Here is a 26,013-nt window from a genome sequence, read left to right on the forward strand (position 1 = left end):
GAGACAGTCTCCCTGTTATCTAGGCTGCAGTGCAGTGGCACAATCTCAGCTCACTGCAACCTCCGCCTCCCAAGTTCAAGCAGTTCTCCTGCCTCAACCTCCCAAGTAGCTGGGATTACAGATGCCCGCCACCACGCCTGGCTAATTTTTGTATTTTTAGTAGAGACGGGGTTTCACCATGTTGGCCAGGCTTCTCTCAAACTGCTCACCTCAGGTGATCCACCCTCCTTAGCCTCCCAAAGTGCTGGGATTACGGGAATGAGCCACCTTGCCCAGCCTAAAAAAAAAAGAAAAAAAAAACAACTTTGCCTTCGTGGATCTCATCTGGGGTAAGACTAGTGACTCCAAAATGGTGTCTCCAGTTCTACCTGACCACTGAGCTCTAAGAGACTCACATGCCACTGCCCCGCAGAGTTATCCACCTTGATGTTTGATGGGCATCTCACATTAACAATTCTACATAGAAATCTTGATTTTTACATCTCAAACTTGTTCTTTCCCCAGTTGCACTAAATAATACCGCCTACCCAGCTACTTAAACCTAAAACGTAAGCTGATTCCTTTCCCTCACCCTGTTGCCGTTCAGTTGCATAGTCCTGTTGTCTCTTCTTGTACACTCCAAATATATCCACTTCTATTTCTGCTCTGAGCCACCATCATCTCCATCGCGGACTTGTGCAATAGCTTCCAGTCGGTCTCTTCAGCTCTTCCCTTCTGACAATCTCTTTTCCACACAATTACTTTAGTGATCTTTAAAATCAAATCAACTTACATCATTATCTGCTGAAAACCTAGTAACTTCTTATCCAAGTTCCTTACATGTATCTACAGTTAATCCCTAACACACTTCGTATTCACCGTCTAATTTTCTTCCCCAGATCAGTCTAATGTCAATACTCTTGACTCCTGTGCAGCCTGGGCACAGGCCATTGAACTTCAAGACCTTAAATGATGTCACCTTAGTGACTCCCTGCAACATGCTTCTCCCACCTCCAATGCCTCATATAAAATGGCCAGCATCGTTTTTTGTTGTTCTTGTTTTGAGATGGAGTTTCACTCTGTCACCCAGGCTGGAGTGCAGCAGCACGATGGCGGCTCACTGCAACCTCTGCCTCCCAGGCTCAAGCAATTTTCGTGCCCCAGCCTCCAAGCACCTGGGACTACAGGCACGCACCACCATGACCAGCTAATATTTTTTTTTTTTTGTATTAGTAGTGGTGGGGTTTTCTCCACGTTGGCCAGGCTGGTCTTGAACTCCTGACCTCAAGTGACCTGCCCGCCTCGGCCTCCCAAAATGCTGGGATTACAGCCATGAGCCACCATGCTTGGCTTTTTTTTTTTTTTTTTGACCATGGTTTGTATTTGGTATTTTCTTGTTATAGGGTATGGCTCTCCCCATTTGAAAAGGTAAGCATCATGAAATCTAGGACCTTGCCTTTCTGGTTTACCACTGGATTCTCTGATGCCTAGAACACTACTGGGCAGGCAGATGAATGAATATAGTAAAGAAAAAAGCAAGTTTAGTATGTATAGTATGATCCCAAAATATTTTTATAGGAAAAATGTATACATAGAGAAAAATCTGGAAGCATATTTACCAAAATACTAACAATATTTCTGATAGTGGAATTGTAGGTTGTTACAACTTTTCTTTATGCTTGCTTACATTTTATAATTTTCTATGAACTTGTTTAGTAAAAAGTCTTAGAATACCCTACCATTAGGTTTTAAAGCTTTGCATCTAAAATGGCTTTGAGACATAAAGATGAGTTCCAAAAGGTTTAAAGCACCTGAGGGATGTGTAAAATTGCACTCTTTTCTATTATAACCCTGAGGTCAGTGAGCATAACCAAGGATTAATTGTCAACTTATTTCCACTCACCTTTGTAAACATCAAAATTCTGGATGTTTGACCTTAAAAAAGGCATTTCCAAACATGAACACATGAACACACCGTACTTCTCAAAGGACAACAAACTACAACTGGTTGTTTAGAAGTGATAATGGCCTTTAGGGTTCCTGAACCCTCTGAAATTATGTGTAGGGGCAGGCTCATGTGGGGCTGGGGGACATGGGTCTCAGTAGAGGCCCATAGGGCCCGTAGCTTTCATTAGATTCTCTGAGGGTTCCTGCCCTCTGCTTTGCCAAGTTTCTTACTATGTGATGTTCTCTTTCCCAGAAGAATCTCTTTGGGAAAAGACAGTGTACAGTTGTGGAAGAGCCCCCTTGACCAAAACAAATGTTCTGTTGCCTAAAATTCATCCATTAAGGAAAGCTATCCTTAAAAAAATAATGGGCCGGGCGCAGTGGCCCACACCTATAATCCCAGCACTTTGGGAGGCCGAGGTGGGTGGATCACCTGAGGTCAGGAGTTCGAGACCAGCCTGGCCAACATGGTAAAACATAACCTCTACTAAAAATACAAAAATTAGCCAGGCGTGGTGGCGGGCACCTGTAATCCCAGCTACTTGGGAGGCTGAGGCAGGAGAATCTCTTGAACCCGGGAAGCTGAGGTTGCAGTGAGCCAAGATTGCACCATTGCATTCCAGCCTGGGCGACAAGAGTGAAACTCCATCTCAAAAAAAAATGCCTTTTGGAGGGAGAAGGTCCTAGGTATTGAGCCATTATGAGTTATTAACCCCTTTGTGCAAACTGTCTTATCCTATCCTTCCACAAATACTGCATTTGCTCTCTTCAGATGCCATGTGCTCTATTTGTTGGGAAGTAGAGGTCCAGAGTAGATGGCTGAGACCTACTGACTTAAGTGAGACACTGTGATAGCACATGCCAGATCCTAATACATAACAGCTTTATGAGACAAAACTTAATGCACTGGAATTTTCTATTCTGCTATGACCCATTAATATTTCAACCCACTGATCAGTTTGACCTTCAGTCTGAAACACTGCTCAAGATAAATGATCTTGTATAGCTTCAGTAGCATGTTCAGTAAGGAAGTAGACGAAGGCAAGACAATACCATGCTGGTGAGGCGCCTGGACTCGTCAGATAACCCAGCATCAACTCTGCTGTGACCCTTACCAGCTGTGTGACTTTGAGCAACTTATTTAACTTCCCTATGCCTGTTTTCTTCATGTATAACTAAAGGTAATAGTGAACCTAATGAGGATTAAATTGTGCAACGGATAAGCACTTAGCACAGTGTCTAGCATAGTAAACATTTAATACATGTATTAAGGAATTGGAGCAATGGTCTTGCAACCTTTTCCGCAACCCCCCCAGCCCTTTAATTCAGAAAACCTGCCTAAAAAGCCCAAAGTGTGGCCGGGCACGGTGGCTCAAGCCTGTAATCCCAGCACTTTGGGAGGCCGAGGCGGGCGGATCACGAGGTCAGGAGATCGAGACCATCCAGGCTAACACGGTGAAACCCCGTCTCTACTAAAAATACAAAAAATTAGCCGGGCGTGTTGGCGGGCGCCTGTAGTCCCAGCTACTGGGGAGGCTGAGGCAGGAGAATGGCTTGAACCTGGGAGGCGGAGCTTGCAGTGAGCCGAGATCGCGCCACTGCACTCCACCCTGGGGGACAGAGCAAGACTCCGTCTCAAAAAAAAAAAAAAAAAGCCCAAAGTGTAAGCACAATAAAAAAAATAAAAGTGGGGCCTTTGAATAGAGCGGGTAGGAGCCTTGGCTCCAGAGAGAACGCATATATGTGCATAGGATCAGAATGAAATGTCCCATTTTAAGTTTACCTTCCCTGCTCTGAGCTACCACCACCATTACAAGAGGACACTAAATTTCACAGATGGTGGTGAACGATTGGGGCTCACTTGATTTTGCTTAATAGGGATATCTTATGGACCACAAAATTAAATTCCTGTGCTTATAAGGCAGGGAAAACAGTTCATGAGCACAATCCAATCTGTAAGCACGTCTTCTTGGTTGCAAACTGCAGTTTAAATTAGTGCTTGCGAAGTCAGGATATTGTACCGAAAAATCCAGATTTCTCTAAAATGGCCCCATAGGCCTGGTTTCCTGCATGGCTGCCCCTGGCGGAAGAATGCTTCATTCAGTCTGTCCAGTCTCTGGCATTTTATGGTTGCCCTACAGAAACCACGTGTTTGCTTTTCTTATAGTAGAGAAATCTTAACACTACCTTTGTGTGTTAACAATCTGGCTCCTGCTTTGAGGTGCACGTTCACTTAATGGTCCCTCGTAAACAGATTGCAGCAGTGAGATCAGCCGGGCTTCAGCTGATTAAACACCCAGTTGGGAACACACTGTCTCTGTTCTTTTTTTTGAGACAGAGTCTCGCTGTGTCGCCCAGGCTGGAGTGCAGTGGCGCAATCTCGGCTCACTGCAAGCTCCGCCTCCCAGGTTCACGCCATTCTCCTGCCTCAGCCTCTCCGAGTAGCTGGGACTACAGGCGCCTGCCACCACGCCCGGCTAATTTTTTGTATTTTTTTTTTAGTAGAGACGGGGTTTCACCGTGGTCTCGATCTCCTGACCTCGTGATCCGCCCGCCTCGGCCTCCCAAAGTGCTGGGATTACAAGCGTGAGCCACCGCGCCCGGCCTCTGTTCTTTACTAAAGCGAAGTCCAGACACTTTCACACCGGCTCCTCTGCTGTCCCATCTTACAGACCTTGGCTTTCTTTTCCATCTCTGGACGATGTTGATCCTCACCTGGTTCTAGCTCCTGCCTTACCTTATTCTAATACTGATGGCCTGCTTCTGGCAATTTACTGCTCTAACTGCCTTGTTTCACTTCACTTCATCTTGTTTAACCCCTAAATGTACCCTACTTTCACTGTGTTCTTGAAAAGGTCTCAAAATACCTCTGCTTTAATTATAGAAGCAATTATGTATCCAGTGAATGAGAGGACACCTTGATTTCAATTTCCATTTATAAACTTCTGCCCATCATGATGCATATTTAGCTCTGTGAGTCTCATAACTGGACCAGCAGCCTTGCATGTCTATTTTACTGCGACTTTCTGTGCCCAAACTGTTTAAATTTATGTCTTGATTTCATCTTTAAACTTCGATTTTACCAGGTTATTCTTGAAATTAAAGTTAAACCTTGCTCTTCTAACATTAGGCCCCTTCTAACATTCTTCCAATTTTCCATCCCCAAACCACATATCAGATTGTCATGTCCTCTTTGCTGCTAAATTCACTTATCACTGCATTCATATTAAATTTCCTTGAGGAATTTCCCTTTCACTGTGTCATTTTTATATTTTTTTATTAGTACCTTTTCTCTCAAAAGCTAATTCTCTTTGAAAGCAATGTCTTCCAGTCCATGCTCTTCATAATTTTTTTTTTTTTTTTGAAACAGAGTCTCACTGTGTCGCCAAGGCTGGAGTGCAGTGGCCTGATCTCAGCTCACTGCAACCTCTGCCTCCCAGGCTCAAGCGATTCTTTCATCTCAGCCTCCCAAATAGCTGGGACTACAGGCGTGTGCTATCACGCCTGGCTAATTATTGTATTTTGGGGGGTTTTTTGTCTTTTTTTTTTTTTTTTTTTTTTTTTTTTTTTTTTGAGATGGAGTCTCACTCTGTTGCCCAGGCTGGAGTGCAGTGGCGCAATCTCGGCTCACTGCAAGCTCCGCCTCCCGGGTTCACGCTATTCTCCTGCCTCAGCCTCTCCGAGTAGCTGGGACTACAGGCGCCCGCCACCATGCCCGGCTAATTTTTTTGTATTTTTAGTAGAGACGGGGTTTCACCGTGGTCTTGATCTCCTGACCTCATGATCCGCCCGCCTCGGCCTCCCAAAGTGCTGGGATTACAAGCGTGAGCCACGGCGCCCGGCCTTTTTTTTTTTTTTTTTTTTTAAGATGGAATCTCTCTGTCGCCCAGGCTGGAGTGCAGTGGCGCAATCTCGGCTCACTGCAACCTCTGCCTCCCAGGTTCAAGCAATTCTCCCTGCACTCTAGCCTGGGTGACAGAGCTAGACTCCGTCTCCAAAAAAAAAAAAAAAAAAAAAAGTATATCTTTATACATATCCACATATTTTTCTTTCTTTCTTTTTGACAGAGTCTCGCTCTGTCACCCAGGCTGGAGTACAATGGCACAATCTTGGCTCACCGCAACCTCCGCCTCCCAGGTTCAAGTGATTCTCCCTGCCTCAGCCTCCCGAGTAGCTGGGATTACAGGCGCCCACCACCACGCCCAGCTAATTTTTGTATTGTTTTTAGTAGAGACAGGGTTTTGCCATCTTGGCCAGGCTGGTCTCGAACTCCTGACCTCAGGTGATCCACCCGCCTCCACCTCCCAAAGCACTAGGATTACAGGCATGAGCCACCGCACCTGGCCCCCATATATTTTTCTTAAAAGACTATGCAGAAAATATTTTTCTTAGAAAACTTTCTCAAGTATACCATCATATTTATCACTTAGTATCAAAATTTCACAAAATACAAATTTAAGCAGAACATCCTAAAGTTTACCATAATTTTATTGTAATATCAAAATCACATAACATATAGAGTTAAGCAGAAAACTGATGAATTTTCTTCAGATGGTCTTTAAGAATCTCAAAAGCCTTGAAGTTTGCTGAAAATAGAAAAAAAAAATTAAATATTTGGAAGCCTAAGTTGTATACTTACTAATACTTAGTTGTAGTTAATTTTTTTAAATAGGTATAGTTAATTGATTTTAAAAAATAGGTCAGTACATACATACTGTTTCAAATTCAAAAGCAGACTCTAAAAAAATAAGTCATTCTCATGCCCCTTTTTCTGCTCCCAAAAAGCAAATGTATGTCCTTTTTTTTTTTTTTTTTTTTTTTTTTCCGAGAGGGAGTCTCACTCTGTCGCCCAGGCTGGAGTGCAATGGCGCAATTTCGGCTCACTGCAACCTCCGCCTCCTGGGTTCAAGTGATTCTCCTGCCTCAGGCTCCTGAGTAGCTGGGATTATAGGCATTTGCCACCACGCCCGGCTAATTTTTGTATTTTTAGTAGAGACGAGGTTTCACCATGTTGGACAGACTGGTCTTGAACTCCTGACCTCAGGTGATCCATCCGCCTCGGCCTCCCAAAAAGTGCTAGGATTAGAGGCATGAGCCACCGTGCCCGGCCGACAACTGTATGTCCTTATAAAGGTAGACTAATTTAAAAAAAAGGTAGCCGGGCGCGGTGGCTCACGCCTGTAATCCCAGCACTTTGGGAGGCAGAGGTGGGTGGATCACCTGAGGTCAGGAGCTCGAGACCAGCCTGACCAACTTGGAGAAACCCCGTCTGTACTAAAAATACAAAATTAGCCAGGTGTGGTGACGCATGCCTGTAATCCCAGCTACTCGGGAGGCTGAGGCAGGAGAATCTCTTGAACCGAGGAGGCGGAGGTTGCAGTGAGCCGAGATTGCGCCACTGCACTCCAGCCTGGGCAACAAGAGTGAAACTCCGTCTCCAAAAAAAAAAAAAAAGTATTCTAATCATATATAAGCACATGTATATGTGGGCTTATGCTTTAAAAACACATACAGAAGTGATAGGATATTATGCATACTTTCTACACCTTTTTTCCATTAGTAGTAAATACATTATATTTATATTTAATTATTTGAGGCTTGGAAATTTAAGTAAATCAGAAAGTTCTGAATAAGTACAAATATTTAGATATATATACATTTTTTAAATTTCTTGGTATAAAAACTGCAGTAAAAAGGCTGGGCGCAGTGGCTCATGCCTATAATCCCAGCCACTTTGGGAGGCCAAGACCGGTGGATCACCTGAGGTCAGGAGTTTGAGACCAGCCTTGCCAACATGGTGAAACTCCGTCTCTACTAAAAATACAAAAATTAGCCGGGTGTGGTGGCATGTGCCTGTGATCCCAGCTACTTGGGAGGCTGAGGCAGGAGAATTGCTTGAACCCAAGAGATAGAGGTTGCAGTAAGCCGAGACTGTGCCACTGCACTCTAGCCTGGGCAACAGAGCAAGACACCGTCTCACAAAAAAAAAACTGCAGTAAAATTGTACCTAATTCTACATGATGTACCTACTTGTATGCATAGGCTTAAGGATACCTATAGGATAAATTCCTAAAAGTGGAGTTGTTCGTGTAGGCATTAATAAATCTTGCCAAATTGCCCTCTATAAAGGTTTTTGCCATTTTTCATTCTGACCAACTACATGTGAGAATGTGTATTTCCTCCAAAATATCACCAATATTGTGTTTTTAAATAAAACTACTTGAAAGTCATGTTGAAACAGGGTTAATTTTATCAACTTTGACTACATTTCTGTGATTAATTCCACAATATGATTTCACAAATATTCTAACAGAAGGCTTCTTAGGAGAAACTAAGTGGCAAGAAGACCAGATTATTTCAATATATCTTGAAACTTTTCTGTTTTCCTAAAACATAAACTTACATCAGTTTGTTTGATCTAGCATTGAAAGATTCTTCAGTTACCAATACAAAATTATAGTTTGGAAATTATGTCAAGGCTTTCAGCATCTGAGGCCACAGCAGATAAAGGAAGCAACTATTTCAGTTCGACAAAGAGTGAGCATCAACTACAAGTACCATGAGACAGGGTACTTGACAGCTGTCACCCAGGCTGGAGTGCAATGTGGACCAATCACAGTTCACTACAACCTCCGACTCCCGAGCTCAAGTGAGCTCAAGTGATCTTCCCACCTCAGTCTCTCCAATAACTGGGACTACAGGCGTAGGCCACCACACCCAGCTAATTTTTTGTATTTTTTTGTAGAGAACAGGCCTTGCCATGTTGCCCAAGCTGGTCTTAAACTCCTGACTTAAGCCATCTGCCTGCCTTGGCGTCACAAAGTGCTGGATTACAGGTGTGAGCCACCACGAATGGCTGCAGACTGTTTTATGTCTACAAGTTTTATGCCAAATCTTATTTTAGTAAAAGACATTCTAACAGTGGACAAGACCGTATGCTCCAGGCTGACAGCCCTCAGAGTTGACTTAGTCCTGGGGTCACAAAATCAAGCGCCCTCAGGATATCCAGCGTAGACAAGTGGGCTGGAAAAGAGCCACAGCATCTGGCCTCCTTTTTAATTTTATATTTATAAGCATTGTTTTGAAAATTTTCTTATTCATTTTGTATTCACTTTTATTTTAAATAAATATGTTAATTCCAAAAAGACAATTGGGCTGTGTTCAAGATTATATTCTCTGACAATAACCTGGTGGGGAGTTACTTGATTTGGTCACTTGTTTTGTTTTTTTTTTCTGAGATAGAGTCTCACTCTGTTGCCCAGGCTGGAGTGCAGTGGCGCCATCTCTGCTCACTGCAACCTCTACCTCCCAGGTTCAAGCAATTCTTCTGCCTCAGCCTCCTCCTCCTGAGTAGCTGGGATCACAGGCACATGCCATCACACCCGGGTAATTTTTGTATTTTTAGTAGAGACGGGGTTTCACCATGTTGGTCAGGCTGTTCTCAAACTCCTGACCTCGTGATCCACACACCTCGACCTCCCAAAGTCCTGGGATTACAGGTGTGAGCCACTGTGCCCTGCCTGGTCACTTGTTCTTAACCAGTGGTGGGAACTTTTTCAAAATATAGTTATCTGAGAAATCACGTTAGGATGCCTGAGATTACGGGAAATAATATCTTAAATGCCTATTCTTTACAATTAGAAAGTCATTTGATGAGTCTGGGGCAAAATCCTAACTTGACATTTTTAACAAGGACCCCAGAGGATTCTGATGTGGGTGATCTATGTAGATCACCCTGTGAAAACTACTACCCACTAGGTGATTATTTTCTTCTTTCTCAAGACCTTTCTGTAACTCCAACCCCATACCATCACCAAACTCACACACAGCTCCCTCACTGTCAATTTAAGGGAAAGTACCTAAGAAGCAACCATACGGAGGGCAGGACCGACCTCTCAGAAGAATGAGACCATCGTCAGGAGTCAGCCTGTAAGAGAACTAGCCCACCTCCACAGCCGGCCTGAGATTTCTCCCAGAAAACGGTTTCTTGATCTATTTCAACATAAACGTACCGTCATATACGCACAATTCTATGTCACACAGCATAACCATGATAAGCTCAGCCAATAATATTTCTTATGGGCCACTGTAGACATTTTCAAAAATCCCAACACACTGATAGAACATCTCATTTTCAGTAATTTAACACCTAGAGAAAGATCTTTCTTGCTGTGTCTGTGCACACACTTACCTATCTTCTACTGTCTTATTAGAAGGATAAAAAACTTTGAATGAAAATCCACTTCTTGGAAAAGAGCCCTTTGGGGGAGAAAAATGCCTGTAAGTGAATGCTCAGACTTTTTTTTTTTAAATAAATTTTTTTAAACACTATATATATTTTATTTTTTATTTTTTATTTTTTTTTTTGAGACATGGTCTCACTCTGATCACCCAGCCTGGAGTGCAGTGGGGCAATCTCACTGCAACCTCCATTTCCAGGATTCAAGCGATCTTCCCATCTCAGCCTCCCAGGTAGCTGGGACCACAGGCATGGGCCACCATGCCTAGTTAATTTTTGTGTTGTTTTGTAAACATGGACGGGGTTTCACTGTGTTGCCCAGGCTGGTCGTGAACCCCTGGGCACAGGTGATCTGCCCACCTCGGCCTCTCAGAGTGTTGGGATTACAGGCATGAGCCACTGTGCCCAGCCGAATACTCAAGTTTTATAAAATAATCCCTGTTTTTTAAAATTCCTTGGTCATGACTTAAAATGACAAGATGTGACTATAAAGTAACACAACAGATTTTTACATGATCTTTGTACAGAGTTGTTACTATATCTCCACTTGAAGCAAAAGTCTTTGGAGTTGGTTAGACAGTCTTAGGCTAAAAGATGAGGTTGGAAATGCTTAGGAGGAGCTCTACTTAGTGTAAGAAATAAACAGACTGTGTAATGCCAAATATGCATGTGAGACAATCAGCAAGTTCAAGAAGTCTTTCCTGCCCCTCCCTCTAATGCAAAACTGATTTGCATTCCTATGTGCCTGTTTGATTCCCTTCCTATGTGCCTGTAAAGCAACTGAGCAATAATCACACATACAATTGTTTGTCTACTATGAAACTCTCAAGTGGCTGAGCAGAGGCCCTGTCTTTTCAGTCTTTGTGCCCCAAGCACTGAACCCAACACCTAGCCTATGGCAGGCATTCGTTAATGTGAATAAATATCAAGAAAGGATGAAGTAATGTCTAAGGCTAGTTTTGAGCTTGCCCAAAAGGTATAAATAAGGTAAAAAAGATATAATGATGGTGTGGAGGTGGTGATTTACTCACAGGAATGAAAAAGTAGAAAAATTCAGAAATAAGGTGTATTCAAACAGAGCATTAACTACGAGAATGCCCAAAGTTTAAGTAAGGAAATAGCATCACCATGAAAGACTATTTCAATGTGAATAAAAATCAGGTCATCAATTTCTAAGCAATAAAACCAAATCAGTTAACTGTGTTCATTCTTAAAGCAGAGGTTCTTAACCAGGGTTACTTTGTCCCTCAGGGGGCCATTTGGCCAATGTCTGGAGACATTTCTGATTGTTACAGCTGGAGGATACTACTGGCATTTAGTGGATAGAGGCCAGAGATGCTGCTAAACAGCTTACGACGCACAGGATAGCCCCCACAACCCAAAATTACTGGGTCCAAATGTCAAAAGTGCCAAGGCTGATAAGCCATGTCTTAGAAGAAGCCGGACAAACTGTGTGTTTGAGGAAAGCAAAGTAAGTAGAGACAGGCCCTTTCTATGTTGCCCATGCTGGTTGTGAACTCCTGGACTCAAGCCATCTTCCTGCCTTGGCCTCCCAAAGTGCTGGGATTACAGGCCCAGCATCATGCCGAAAATAAGGCATGATGTTTCCAGAAATTACTCAGATGAAACAAAAAATAAAGTCTAAAATTCACAAGAATCAAGGAAGCATGCATATCAAAAATCTCTAGTGGAGATATTTTGACATAACTGTGTTTATGTCATTGTTTATGCAGTATTTATTCTCCAAGTACAAAAAGTTAACTATATTTCTTTACTTTTCTTTTTTTTTTGAGATGGAGTCTCGCTCTGTCGCCCAGGCTGGAGTGCAATGGCATGATCTCCGCTCACTGCAACCTCTGCCTCCCTGGTTCAAGCAATTCTCCTGCCTCAGCGTCCCGAGTAGCTGGGATTACAGGTGCGCACCACCACGCCCAGCTAATTATTGTAAATTTTAGTAGAGACGGGGTTTCACCATGTTGGTCAGGCTGGTCTTGAACTCCTGACCTCGTGATCCACCCGCCTCGGCCTCCCAAAGTGCTGGGATTACAGGTGTGAGCCACCACAGCTGGCCTAAAAGTCAATTATATTTCTGCAGAAATTCTGAAGCAACCTCAAGATTCTGAAGCAATTTCAAGGTTCTACATAAAATTAAGTAATAAAATGTGTACCAATGAGGTTTCTACATTAATCAGGCTTAGATTTTTGGGACCTGTGCAATTTCCAAAAATCAGAATCATTCTCAAAGGACGAGTACCACCAATATGCAGGCTCTGAAGCAATTCCCAGAAAGGAATCCCAAGATAAGTTCTGAAGAGGAGAAAATTACTCTTTTGGATTTATGTTTTGGTATGCTTTTTTTTTTTTTTAAGTCATGTTACTTTATAGTCACTATACTGAAAGTTTAAGAACTTTTTGTGTATACCAACTTTCTGTGTATAGAAACTTAATTCAATGTTTCACTAATAGCATGTTTTTACTTCAACAATAATTTTATTAAATATATATTTTTAAATTAAAAAATGCACTCTAATCTTGATAAATAATGACTATATAAGATTAACTACATTCTTACAGGGTTTATGCAGAGGCATTCAGTATTTGTCATAGTGAAAGGATCGTATTTATCTGCAATGACAAGTAGATCGGGCACAGGATACACTCTCAAAGCATAGTCATATGCCCAATAAACTGGGCAGACATAAAGAGGTAGGGGAGTCAGATGTCCTTGGGATAAGATAGTCTTTACAAACTACAAAAAAGCACAAAACAAAGCAAACTTCAGTTCATTTGCAAAAGTGAAAATAGCTAAACAAATAATTTCAAATTAAATATTAATTACCAAAAGGAACCAGAAAATTTGAGAAACTAGGAAAGCTTTGACTCACAGAGCTTTGGGAGACACTAATTTAAAAATGAAATGAACCATTCTGTATTTTAGGAAAAAAAATCTAGAGTTTTCATTTAATAACATATACATCATTATGCTGCCCAGGCTGGTCTCGAACTCCTGGCCTCAAGCAAGCCTCCCAAAGTGCTGGGATTACAGGCATAAGCCACTGCACCTGGTTGGTCCATAAACTTTAAATATTATAAAATGAATAATAAAAATGCTCTGTAACATCTATATCCGTACTTCTCAAATGGGGGTATATGTAACCTGGGATTGACAACTATTGTCAGGGAACCTCGAAGCTACAAGATAAATACTGCATATTCTTGTGATATGGACATACTATATAAAATATGTAACCAATGTGATAAGTAAGAACAGTTTATTAAAACAAATGTACATATATTTTCAAGTATAATTTAAGAGTTTAAAAGGCAAAACACGAAGCTTGAAAGAAATTTCATGCTTATTCTCAGCTTTTCTCTGTCCTTTAGGGTATACACTTCGGTAGAAAGCTGAGAAACACTGACTTCACTAACAAAAATTAACTTACTGACAAAAGTATGTTCAAACTATTTTGAACCATAAATAAATGTCCTAACCCAAGGACAAATTATTAAGTGGCTTAATAAAATTTTATATAATGCAACATGTAAGGCAGTTTAATAAAATAGGTGTTTCACTTACGTGATTAGGAATAGCCAAATTGCTGCTAGGAAAACGGACGCAGTTTCTGCACATTTTATTTACTAAGTCTTCACGGAAGACAATAATTTCCTGTGTACAGTACTGAATTCTGAAATGAAAACAGAAGTTGAATTTGACTTCTCAGAAAAAAATGAGATTAATTTTAAAGGTAAAATCTCTTACAATACAACCCCATTCCCACGTTCACTGTTCACTACACAAAACTTCAACCAGAGTCTGTCTATTCATCCATTCATTTAACAGCTATGTATTGAGCTCTTAATATATGCCTACCCCATTCTAGGGATTAGCGAACAGAACCAAAAGATCCCAGCCCTCATACAGTTTACATTCTAGTAGGGGGTGGGGCTGAGAAAATAAAAAGCGAACATAACCATATAGTATGTTTTAAGATAAGCATACGAGAAAAAGAAAAAGACAGGCTAAGAGGGATAGCATATGTGGTAAGAGAGAGCCTAGAAGGCGGGCATATTAATAGGATGATCAGAACAGGCAGGGCTCATAATTTAGTGTGACTTGAGCACAGGCTTGAAGTGGAAGAGAGACTTAGTCAAGCAGATATCCAGAGGAAGCGCACTGCAGGCAAAGGGAACAGATGGAGCACAGGCCCTTAGACTGAAGCTCGCCTGGCATCCTTGAGGAACAGAAGGGAGGCTAGTGTGGCTGGAGTAAATGGGGAGGAGAGGACATCAGAGAGGTAATGGAGCCAGATCACACAGGGCCTTGATTACCACTGCAAGGATACGGCTGTCACTAAATCACATGAGGGGTCCCTTTTTCCAATGAGGGTCCCTTTTTCCAGGATCAGGAAGGTGGATGGGATATGCCTTATGCTTTACAGGATCACTTTCACACTGCATTAAGAATAGAATATGGAGGGGAAGGGGTAGAAGCTGGAGACCAATTAGGAGGCTATTTAATAATCCAGGCCGAGAAGATGGCAGAGCAGGGCTCTTCAACCTCCAGGCCATGGACTGGTACCAGTCCATGGTCTGTTAAGAACTGGACCACACAGCAGGAGGTGAGCGGCAGGCTGCAAGCGAGCAAAGCTTCATCTGTATTTACAGCCACTCCCCATCGGTTGTATTACATCCTGACCTCTGCCTCCTGTCAGATCAGTAGGGGCATTAGATTCTCACAGGAACACGAATCCTGCTGTGAACTGCACATGTGAGTGATCTAGGCTGCACACTCGTTATAAGAATCTAATGTCTGATGATCTGTCACTGTCTCCCATCATCCCCAGATGGGACCATCTGGTTTCAGGAAAACAAGCTCAGGGCTCCTACTGGTTCTATATTATGGTAAGTTGTATAACTGTTTTATTATATATTACAATGTAATAATAACAGAAATAAAGTGCACAATAAGTGTAATATGCTTGAATCATCCCAAAATCACCCCCACCCCCCTGGGGTCTGTGGAAAAACCGTCTCCCATAAGACCAGTCCTTGGTGCCAAAACGGTTGGGGACCACTGTGGTAGAGGGTTGTGGAGGTAGAGGTATAGAGAGGTAGCAGATTCTGGATATAATTTGAAGTTAATAGGACTTCCTGAAAAAAACATATGTGAGAGAAACCCCAAAGTGTTTGGCCTGAACAACTGGAATAATCATTGTTCAGACCATGAAGGTGCCATGAACTAAGATGGAGAAGTCTACAGAAGAGGTTAGAGACACTGGAGGAAGATCAAGAGTTCACTTAGGTTGGGATGGTGATAAGTAGGCAACTGGATACCTAAGTCTGGAGTTTGGAAGGTAGGTTGAAGTGGAAATATAAATGTGGAAGGTGTCAATACACAGATGATACTTAAAGCCAGAGGACACTGGATAAGGCCAGCAAAGGAGTGAATGTAGGCAGAAAAGAGGCGAACCAAGGCTGATTCTGATGGTATTCCCACAGGAAGAACTTATGATTACAATGAGCAATACCAACAGTAAATAAGTAATCTTTGTATTCTTCCTTTGTAACCTTTCTTAAAGGATGTGTAATAATAATATCTATTTTTAAATTGCTATCCATTATTCAAGAGTCTGAATTGACTACCAATAAATTATTTAAATATAGTTAAACTATTTTCAAAGTTTTGAGAAACCTAAAACAAAAATAAATTTTCTTCTTATATTTATTTCATAACAGTTGAAATTCAGAGACACATTTTAGGAATCAAGTTAGGTTTTTTTGTTTTTTGTTTTTTGTGTTTTTGAGACAGGGTCTTGCTCTGTCACCCAGGCTGCAGGCTGGAATGCAGTAGTGCATTCTCAGCTCACAGCAACCTCTCCACCTACCAGGCTGAAGTGATCCTCCCATCTCAGCCTCTTCAGTAGAACCACAGGTGCGTGCCACCAAGCCCAGCTAATTTTTGTATTTTTTGTAGAGATGGGTTTCACTGTGTTGCCAAAGCTGGTCTCGGAACTCCAAGCAACCTGCCTGCCTCGGCCTCCCAAAGTGCTGAGATTACAGACATGAGCCACCACACCTGGCTGAGTTAATTTTTAAATGAAAGGAAAAATGTATAACACAAAATACTAATTCTTACCTGCAAGGATTAGTAGTAAAAACTGAAAATGGTACCCTTTGTCTAAATTCATTAGTGATGCTTTCAGCAAGTGGTGGCCTATAAAAACAATTTATGTGATATAGTTTATCTTTTTAAATTTTACAAAATGTTCTACACTGTTGCAAAAATTTGAACAAAACTTACCTTGGTAAGATGGAACCAAATTCAGGATCCTCTGGACCAGGTACAAACACAAAACGACTACTGTAGCAAAATTCAATACAATTCATTTAAAAATATTGTAACACTATCCAATAGCTTAAAAGCAAGTTATTCCCTTTGTTTTCACTTTAAAATTAAAAAACGTTTAAATTTCATGCATTATAATAAATGAACTATTAAGTCTTCAGACCAACACTCTCTAGTAATGTCATGATAGAAAAGTTCTATATCTGCACTGTCCAATTGAACACTTGAATTGTGGCTAGCATAGCTGATGGACTCAATTTTATATTTTATTTAACTTTAATTAAATTTAAAGAGACATGTGGCCAGTGACTATCATATTGGAGAGTGAAGCTCTAGACTCTTAAGAGTAATGCCACGAAGAAATTCCAAGTATGGCTGAAATTACCTCTATCCCTTTCAATACTTTTCATTATAAACCTCTAGTACAATGTGAGGATAACTTTATCTCTTAGCTCTTTTAATTTTCTCAACTTTATCTTCCTTAGTTTTGTAATAATTGCTGATATAACAAAATTCATTTTGTTTTTTTTTTTTAAGCAAAACGGTGAAAAAATATATAGTGGTAGAGATCATTACCTTTGGTGAATATCTGGGTATTCACATATTATATCTGCCAAAGTTTTTAGGGAATCTAAAATTTTAAAAAGGTATTGAATTAAATTTGCATATAATGCCATAAAATTATATTTTATTAGATACAGTCCTGTATATTCTTAATTAAAATATTATGGATAATTTCTTATTACTTTAGTTTATATGACTATAGAAACACTTCTTATTAAATAGATCTTAATACCTTTCAAAGCTTGAACTTGATTTTTTCCATATGGTGCAGATGAAAAATTACCACACAGAATAAAGCAGGTTGGAGGTGCTGGTGAATAACCTAAAGAATAAAAGAGTAAATGAACAATACTTTTCTAGTCTACAAATCAAGTTAAAAACCCTTTAACCATGACTTTCTAATAATAAAAATTTATTTTAATTAAAATGACATTTTAATAACATTAAAATAATACTAATAACGGTACCCATTTATTGAGCACTTACTATAGGCCAGGCCTGCATTGGCTTAATTACTCCTCAGAACATCCATAAAATCTGAGACTTAGGTTAAGTAACCTGCCCAAGGTAATAGGCTCACACTGAAACCCAGTTTGTTTTTGTTTTTGTTTAGAGATAGGGTCTCACTATGTTGGCCAGCTGGTCTTGAACTTCAGGACTAATTCTTATTTATCATGACTATAAACACACACACGCACACACACACACACACACACACACACACAGGTTTTTTTCTTAATGTAAAAATTTAAGTCTTTAAAATGAAATCTAATTTAAATTATCTCATTGCTAACTCAGTGTTTTTTTTTAATTGAATACTCAAAAAGATAAATAGAATACTCAAAAAGTTTTAAAACATGAACCCTCATAAGAGTTCAAGAAAGAAGAAAAAAATAAGACCTACCAGCAAACATTATGCGAAGCTTTTCCAATACTTCCACTTGGTCCAACCAAACATCAGATAAAAACACAAACATAGCATCTTTATTCTCCTCTTCTAGTTGTTTTAGTTTTGCAGAAGTCTTCACAGATGTATTAGAAGGACCTCCAAAAAAATTAATATTTCCATAGTATGCCCTAGATAATTATAACATAATTATCTTCTATATACTACCAGAGATATTTTTCTAATAATTGTATACATTTAGCTTCTTTGTATCTAATGAAGTTATTTTCCAGTGTAAATAGGTGAAAATGTACTCTTTGTAACACTTTAAAAGTACAAAGGTTATCTAAATATTCTAAAATAAGACAAGCAATATGGAAGCAGTAAATAAAATAGGCTATATCTGTGTCTTAAAACTGACTAAAGCAAACATTAAAATAATAATTTCCTATGTCACTGAAAGTAGGAGAAATTAGTACACCATTTGAACAATATCTAATAGAAACTTCAAAATATGTGCTAACCATCTGCCCAAGTAATTCCACTTCTGGAAAGGCTAATTGTAAGGAATTAAGGATATATACAAAGACTAGCCTATATCCAAGAACTTCGAAAAAATTATTCAACGGTTCCTTCAAAGCTTGGTTTTATTCAACGCTCACCAAGCAAGGGTCAGTAGGAAAGTGGGTAATCTACACACTCCCAGCCTCCACCACTCTTGCCCACTCTACACTGACATCCTGCAGTTCCCAGCTTAAATGCAAATACACCAGAGGCCTCCTCTGAGGATCCCAAAAGAGGTTAGATTTTCCCATTATACACTCTCATAGGAACCTGCGCTTCTCCTTTGCAGATCTTATCAAATTTGTAATCAGGCCAGGGTGGCTCACACCTATAATCCCAGCACTTTGGGAGGCCAAGGTGGGGGGATTGCTTGAGGTCAGGAGTTCAAAACCAGCCTGACCAACATGGTGAAATCCACCCCGTCTCTATTAAAAATATGAAAATTAGCCGGGCATGGTGGCAGGCACCTATAATCCCAGCTACTCGGGAGGCTGAGGCAGAAGAATCGCTTGAACCTAGGAGATGGAGGTTGTAGTGAGCCGAGATCATGCCATTGCACTCCAGCTTGGGCAACAAAGCAAGATTTCGCCTCAAAAAAAAAAAAAAAAAAGGAATCGGCCAATTGTAATTGGGTGATTGTTTCATGTCTGTCTCCCCCACCTAGTGGCAATACAGTATGTGCTCAAAACATATTTCCTGAATGTCACAAATCATGATATAAAACAATATTTCACAGTAATAGAAAATGTTGATAGCATATTATTAGATGAAAAACACAGGTTACAAAGCAAGGTACAGTATGTATCCATTTATAGTGCCAAAAAAAAGGGAATAGATATAGACCTGTGCATTCATGCATAAAAAGAAACTCTCCAGATATACATATCTTGTTATAGTTGATTCCTTTTTTTTTTTAGACGGAGTCTCGCACTGTCTCCCAGGCTAGAGTGCAGTGGTGCAGTGGTACTATCTCAGCTCACTGCAACCTTCGTCTCCCGGGTTCAAGCAATTCTCCTGCCTCAGCCTCCCGAGTAGCTGGGATTACAGGCACGTGCCACCACATCCAGCCAATTTTGTATTTTTAGTAGAGATGGGGTTTCACCATGTTGGCTAGGCTGGTCTTGAACTCCTGATCTCAAATGATTCACCCTCCTCGGCCTTCCAAAGTGCTGGGATTACAGGCATGAGCCACCACGCCCAGCAAGTTGATTCTTGTTATTAGTGATAGTTATGTTCTATAAAATCTCCACAAACAATGAATTGGCAAACACTGAACCACTGCTCCTTGGGAAAATTTGTACATAGATATACATGGATTGATTATAGTCTTAAGTCCTAAAACCAATTTATCCTGGTAGATTCTATTTTTACAAATGAGAAAAGTTGGTTCAGAAATGTTAAGTGTCTTATCTGAGGTTGCTCCAAAAACAGGTGCCAGAGCTGAGATTCAAATGCCCCCTCCCCACACACAACTGGCCCCAGGGCCAGAGCTTCTTGCACTACCCTGTACTGCTCCCTGCAGTCTCTGTCCTCTGGTCATCTCTTTTTTTGTTGTTTTTTTTTGAGACACGGTTTCGCTCTGTCTCCCAGCCTAGAGTGCAATGGCATGATCTCGGCTCACTGCAAGCTCCGCCTCCCAGGTTCACGCCATTCTCCTGCCCCAGCCTCCCAAGTAGCTGGGACTACAGGCACCCGCCACCACGCCTGGCTAATTTTTTGTATTTTTAGTAAAGACAGGGTTTCATTGTGTTAGCCAGGATGGTATCCATCTCCTGACCTCGTGATCTGCCCACCTTGGCCTCCCAAAGTGCTGGGATTACAGACGTGAGCCACCGTGCCCAGCCCCTCTGGTCATCTCTTAATGAGGCTGAAACAAGAGGGCAGTGTGGCCTTGTTCAACTTCAGCTGGGAACATGCATGCCAGGTGACTCAAAATTTTTTGCTGTTTTGCTGAGCAAAAATGACCACTAAAGCACCTTTAGTATTGACTTTAGGAGGTACAAAAACATTTTAGCACAAATCTGTAAATGAAGATCTACTATATATGGACAGTCATGCATGGCATAACAACGTTTTGGCAATGACGGACTGCATATATGAGTGGTTTCATAGAATGATAATGGAACTGAAAAGCTCTTATTGCCTAGTGACATCTTAGCTGTCAAAATGTCCTAGTGCCACACATTACTGTGTCTGTAGGGACACTGGTGTATACAACCTACTGAGCTGCCAGTTGTAGGAAAGTACAGCACATATAATAATGTACAATATGTAACACTTGATAACAATAATAAATGACTATGTTACTACTTTATGTATTTACTGTACTTTTAATCATTATTTTAGAGTGTAGTCCTTCAACTTTTTTTTTTAAGTTAACTGTAAAACAGCCTCAGGCAGGTCCTTCAGGAGGTCCTTCAAGAAGAACGCATTGTTACTACAGATGGCAGCTCCATGAATTATTGCCTCTGAAGACCTTCCAGTGGACAAGATGTGGAGGTGAAAGACAGTGATACTGATGATTCTGTGTATAGGCCTAGGTTAATACATTTGTTTTAGTTTTTAACAAAAAAGATTTTTAGAAAATATAAAGATGGAAAAAAGTGGCTGGGCATAGTGGCTCATGCCTGTAATCACAGTACTTTGGGAGGCTGAGGCGGGAGGATTGCTTGAGGCCAGGAGTTCGAGACCAGCCTGAGCAACATAGTGAGACCCCCCCCACCAATCCCTACACAAATTTTTTTTTTTTTAATTAGCAATCTTAGCTACTTGGGAAGCTGAGGCAGAAGGAACACTTATGTCCAGGAATTTGAGGTTGCAGTGAGCTATAATCGCATCGCTGCACTCCAGCCTGAAGAGAGAGTACGATTGTGTCAGTAAATCAATTAATCAATAAAAGAAAAAAGCTTACAAAATCAGGATATAAAGAAACAATTTTTGTGCAGCTATACAATGTGTTTGTGTTTTAAGCTGTTTATAACAAAAGAGTCAAAAAGTTTAAAATTTTTTAAAGCTTATAAAGAATGTTAAACTAAATTTTATTACAAAATTTTTATTTCAAGACAGGGTCTTCCTTTGTCACTCTGGCTGAAGTATAGTGGCACAATGATAATTCACAGCAGCCCTGAACTCCTGGGCTTAAGCAATGCTGCCACTTCAGCTTGCCAAGTAGCTAGGACTACAGGTACACACTGCCACACCCAGCTAATTTTGTTGTTGTTGTTGTTGGTAGAGATGAGGTTTTGTTATGTTGTCTAGGCTGGTCTCAAACTCCCGGCCTTAAGCGACACTCCCTTCAGCCTCCCAAAGTGCTAGGACTGATTACAGGTGTGAGCCACTGTGCCCAGCCTAGGTTAATTTCTTACCAAAGGAAGAAAACTCTTTTTAAACAAATTTAGTGTAGCCTAAGTGTACAGTGTTAATAGCCTACAGTAGTGTACAGTCATGTCCTAGGCCTTCAAATTCACTCACTACTCACTCACTGACTCACCCAGAGCAACTTCCAGCCCTGCAAGTTCCATTCATGATAAGTGTTCCATATAGGTGTACCAATTTTATATTTTATACCATATTTTTACTTTATCTTTTCTATATCTAGAAAGACAAATACTTATCATTGTGTTACAGTTGCCTGTGGTATTCAATACAGCAACGTGTCATACAGGTTTGTAACACAGAAGCAATAGGCTGTACCATACAGCCTTGGTGTGCAGTGGGCTATATCATCTAGGTTTGTGTAAGTACACTGTGATGTTTGCACAATGACATAATCACCTAACAACACATTTCTCAGGACGTATCCCCGTTGTTATGCAATATACAACTGTATATACTTATATAAAGTAATGTCAACAGTTTTTTTCTGTTTAGTAAAATTACAGGTGATTTTCCTTTCCTTTTGTGTGCCTTCATATATTTTCTAATTTTTTTTTTTTTTGCAATCATGAACCACATTATTAATAAGAAAAAACTTTTCTTTTTTTAAAGATTCAACTACTTTTCCAATGCAGCATACTGGCTTGAGTTGGAAACCTTGGAATCAAAGCACATCTCTAACAGTAAAAAGTTTGGGCCAGGTGCAGTGGCTCACACCTATAATCCCTGCCTCCCTCTGGGAGGCTAGGGTGGGTGGATCACCTGAGGTCGGGAGTTCGAGACCAGCCTGACCAACATGGAGAAACCCTGTCTCTACTAAAAATACAAAATTAGCTGAGTGTGGTGGCGCATGCCTGTAATCCCAGCTACTTGGGAGGCTGAGGCAGGAGAATCACTTGAAACCGGGAAGTAGAGGTTGTGGTGAGCCAAGATGGTGCCATTGCACTCCAGCCTGGGCAACAAGAGCAAAACTCTGTCTTAAAAAAAAGTTTGTGACTGTGGATAAATTACCCAACCCTTCTTTTTTGGGGGGTAGGAGGACAAAGTCTCAGTGTGTCGCCCAGGCTGGAGTGCAGTGGCAGGATCTCAGCTCACTGCAACCTCCGCCTCCAAAGTTCAAGCAATTCTCTCGCCCAAGTAGCTGGGACTACAAGCGCATGCCACCATACCTGGCTAATTTTTGTATTTTTAATAGAGACAGGATTTCACCATGTTGCCCAGGCTAGTCCTGAACTCCACAGCTCAAGCGATCCACCCACCTCAGCCTCCAAGATCGACACTTCTTAACCTAACTCTTCAAATGCAAAAAAATCTAAACTGGTATCTACTGCACAGGGTTACTAGAAGAAATACAAGTGATAATGTACAGAAAGCCCATAGGGCACAGTGCTCAGTATGGTGTGAGCCCTTAGACATGGTAACTGATACTGTTATTGTTCTCACCAAATGGACCAACTAGCATTTTCAAAGGTATAGTAATAATTTTGTAGTTGCTAGAGGAATGCAGTAAGTAGACATAATTGTATGATGATTTCGGTTAAGCATATACCCAAACATAAATCAGAGCATCACAGAAAGAAACACCTATTAAGCTAAATATTGAGAAATTAAACTTCAGAAAAACCTTACTCACATCTTCCATTTTAAAAAAAATTATTTGCATTAACTACACAATGGTAGGGAGGGTATTGAGTCAGTGTAAATCTCTTTAGGATAGGACCATGCTGTAGATCTATTTGCACTTGTTTGTAAAACAGTATTTTACACATAAAACATACTCAGTAAAATATTAGTTGTTGAATTGATTGACTACCACCAGATTTAGCCCCCTGAATTTTATATTTTGAAGGCATTTTAAAAGTAATTTATAATCCTAACAAGAATAAAATGATCATTTTATTTTAATGTACTTTATTACACCTCACACCAATCCTTTGGTTTACTAAGCATATACTAAACAGTTGGATTTAGAGAAAATGGTATAATTTAAGTGGAAAATTATTTGAAACATTATAATAATGATCTCTTGGCTAAAGAGAAACGAATGGTAAACTCACAGCCAGCCAATTCTACTATACCTCTCATTCCAAAGTAGTAATTTTGAAGCTTGTACAAAACAAAAACACCACGACAATGGCAATTTTGCTCTAAACATATTCCAAAGGAAACTTACCATATTGAAAAAAGCCACAAACTGCACCAAAAGCACTCAAATAGAGGTGAGCTTGGCTTGATTAGGGCTTGTGTTCTCCTTAGCAAGATCAGCACCTTTCCCTCAGTTACTTCAACAGGAAGAGTAGATGCTCTGCAAAGGCCGCCCTGCCAGTAAACTCCCAGCCAGAAAATGTTGCCTTTGCACCTTGAATTTATACAGGCATACTAAAACTAAAATCTTTGTTGTTGTTGTTGTTGTTGTTGCTGAGACAGAGTCTCGCTCTGTCGCCAGGCTGGAGTGCAGTCGCCAGGCTGGAGTACAGTGGCGCGATCTCAGCTCACTGCAACCTCTGCCTCCCGGTAAAACTAAAATCTTAATCTTTATGCTTCCTTTTGAAATCATCACCATTATACAGAATCTCATGGTTAGAAGGCAACTACTTTAATTCCCCCAGAGGTGGCAAACTCAAATGCTTACAGGCTCCAGGAAGATAACACTAAATAGCAAAGCAGCAGTCCACTGACACTAAGGCACACATACATGCCCTGCCCAAAGTGGGCAACCACTGCGGTTTAGTTTTTGCAGTGTGAGAATTCAGGCTCTGTACTGCCAGATCCTCCTTTTAAGAGAACTCCAAAACCTAGACCTTTATGAGAAATCATCTAATTTTTATACACTGGAAACTAACTCAAAATGTTTTTAAACACCTCAAAGTGGGGAGAAGAAAAGAAAGGTCTATAAACTACTTTCAACCCATGGGCCACCAAGTACAATTTTTATACTATCATTCAGGCTCTGCCCAAATAATTCAACTGAGAGGGAGCTCAGCTCCTCTAAGGGAAGGCCATTTTGGAATAGCTCTAATATTATGATGCTTTTACTTATATTAAGGAGCTATAAGCTACCTCACATAACTTTCATTCATTAGAATATAAAAATGAGAATTTTATATGAACATGGAATTATATTCGTCTAAGTGTTATCCTATCTCTCTTACCTCACTTGAACTTCTCATCAACCCCAAAGATAAATAAAACAGATAGACTGGAAATCTTTCCTAGTTAAAGCCGAAGTACAAAGACGGTATTGCAACTAATCTTTGGCCAATCTGCTAGTTTTCACATTACATATAAAACCTAGTCTTCTAATTCTCATTTTCCATTGCTCTTTCCATTTTGACACAAAGCCTGACACCTTGTAGTAACTGAGATATGATGTACTATCTTACATTCACTCCTGCCAGTATTACCAAATTCCCATAGAGTATAAACCAAACATTTTAATACCTAGTAGTACTAGAGGGCTCAGTGGGTGGAAATCCAAAGGCATTGACATGAAACACTTGATCTTCAAACCAACCTGAAAAAAAGTAACGTCACTTTCATTTGTCTAATCCTCTGTGTTTGAAAGGACAAAATTATGTTACAACAAAGCAATAATGCCAGGCTAGTCTCACGCCCTGTGAACTAATTACAGAGGTTGCCAACCTCAATGAACCACACAACAACTTTAGATCCACAGAGAGTCTCAACTTATAAAGTTCATTAAATAGAAATAGATTCAGAACTTTCACTTTTCAGTTTGGCACTACGTGTTGAAATACAGATTAGGAAATGTTTCATTTTATGGCCCTATATAAAATTAAGTGTTTTTTTCAACTTTATTGAGGTATCATTCACATACTATACAATTCACCCTTTAAAAGTATATAATTCAGGGCCGGGTGCAGTGGCTCACACCTGTAATCCCAGCACTTTGGGAGGCTGAGGCGGGCGGATCACAAGGTCAGGAGATAGAGACCATCCTGGCTAACACGGTGAACCCCATCTCTACTAAAAATACAAAAATAAAAAAAAATTAGCCAGGCGTAGTGGTGGGTGCCTGTAGTCCCAGCTACTAGGGAGGCTGAGGCAGGAGAATGGTGTGACCCCGGGAGGCAGAGCTTGCAGTGAGCCGAG

The 26,013-nt window shown here is 40.6% G+C and overlaps 1 protein-coding gene across 4 annotated transcripts in view; it reads right to left on the reverse strand.

The window, feature by feature from the left end:
* Nucleotides 1–6,396: 6,396 nt before the first annotated feature.
* The window catches only part of POLE2 (DNA polymerase epsilon 2, accessory subunit), a 44,025-nt gene continuing 24,408 nt past the window's right edge, over nucleotides 6,397–26,013 (reverse strand). For 3 of the 4 annotated variants that reach the window (XM_003267651.4, XM_030810122.1, XM_003267650.4), the window contains 10 exons: nucleotides 25,342–25,414; nucleotides 17,980–18,152; nucleotides 17,308–17,397; nucleotides 17,088–17,142; nucleotides 16,467–16,526; nucleotides 16,302–16,379; nucleotides 13,743–13,851; nucleotides 12,738–12,914; nucleotides 10,118–10,185; nucleotides 6,397–6,512 (listed from right to left, as the gene is read on the reverse strand). In XM_003267651.4, coding sequence (XP_003267699.1) covers nucleotides 6,494–6,512; nucleotides 10,118–10,185; nucleotides 12,738–12,914; nucleotides 13,743–13,851; nucleotides 16,302–16,379; nucleotides 16,467–16,526; nucleotides 17,088–17,142; nucleotides 17,308–17,397; nucleotides 17,980–18,152; nucleotides 25,342–25,414 — 902 coding nt within the window. In that variant the 3' untranslated portion in view covers nucleotides 6,397–6,493. The remainder of the gene's footprint in view (nucleotides 6,513–10,117; nucleotides 10,186–12,737; nucleotides 12,915–13,742; nucleotides 13,852–16,301; nucleotides 16,380–16,466; nucleotides 16,527–17,087; nucleotides 17,143–17,307; nucleotides 17,398–17,979; nucleotides 18,153–25,341; nucleotides 25,415–26,013) is intronic. The other variant, XM_030810119.1, reaches the window with a different exon arrangement.

Source organism: Nomascus leucogenys, chromosome 1a, assembly GCF_006542625.1.
Source record: "Nomascus leucogenys isolate Asia chromosome 1a, Asia_NLE_v1, whole genome shotgun sequence".
NCBI lineage: Eukaryota > Metazoa > Chordata > Mammalia > Primates > Hylobatidae > Nomascus > Nomascus leucogenys.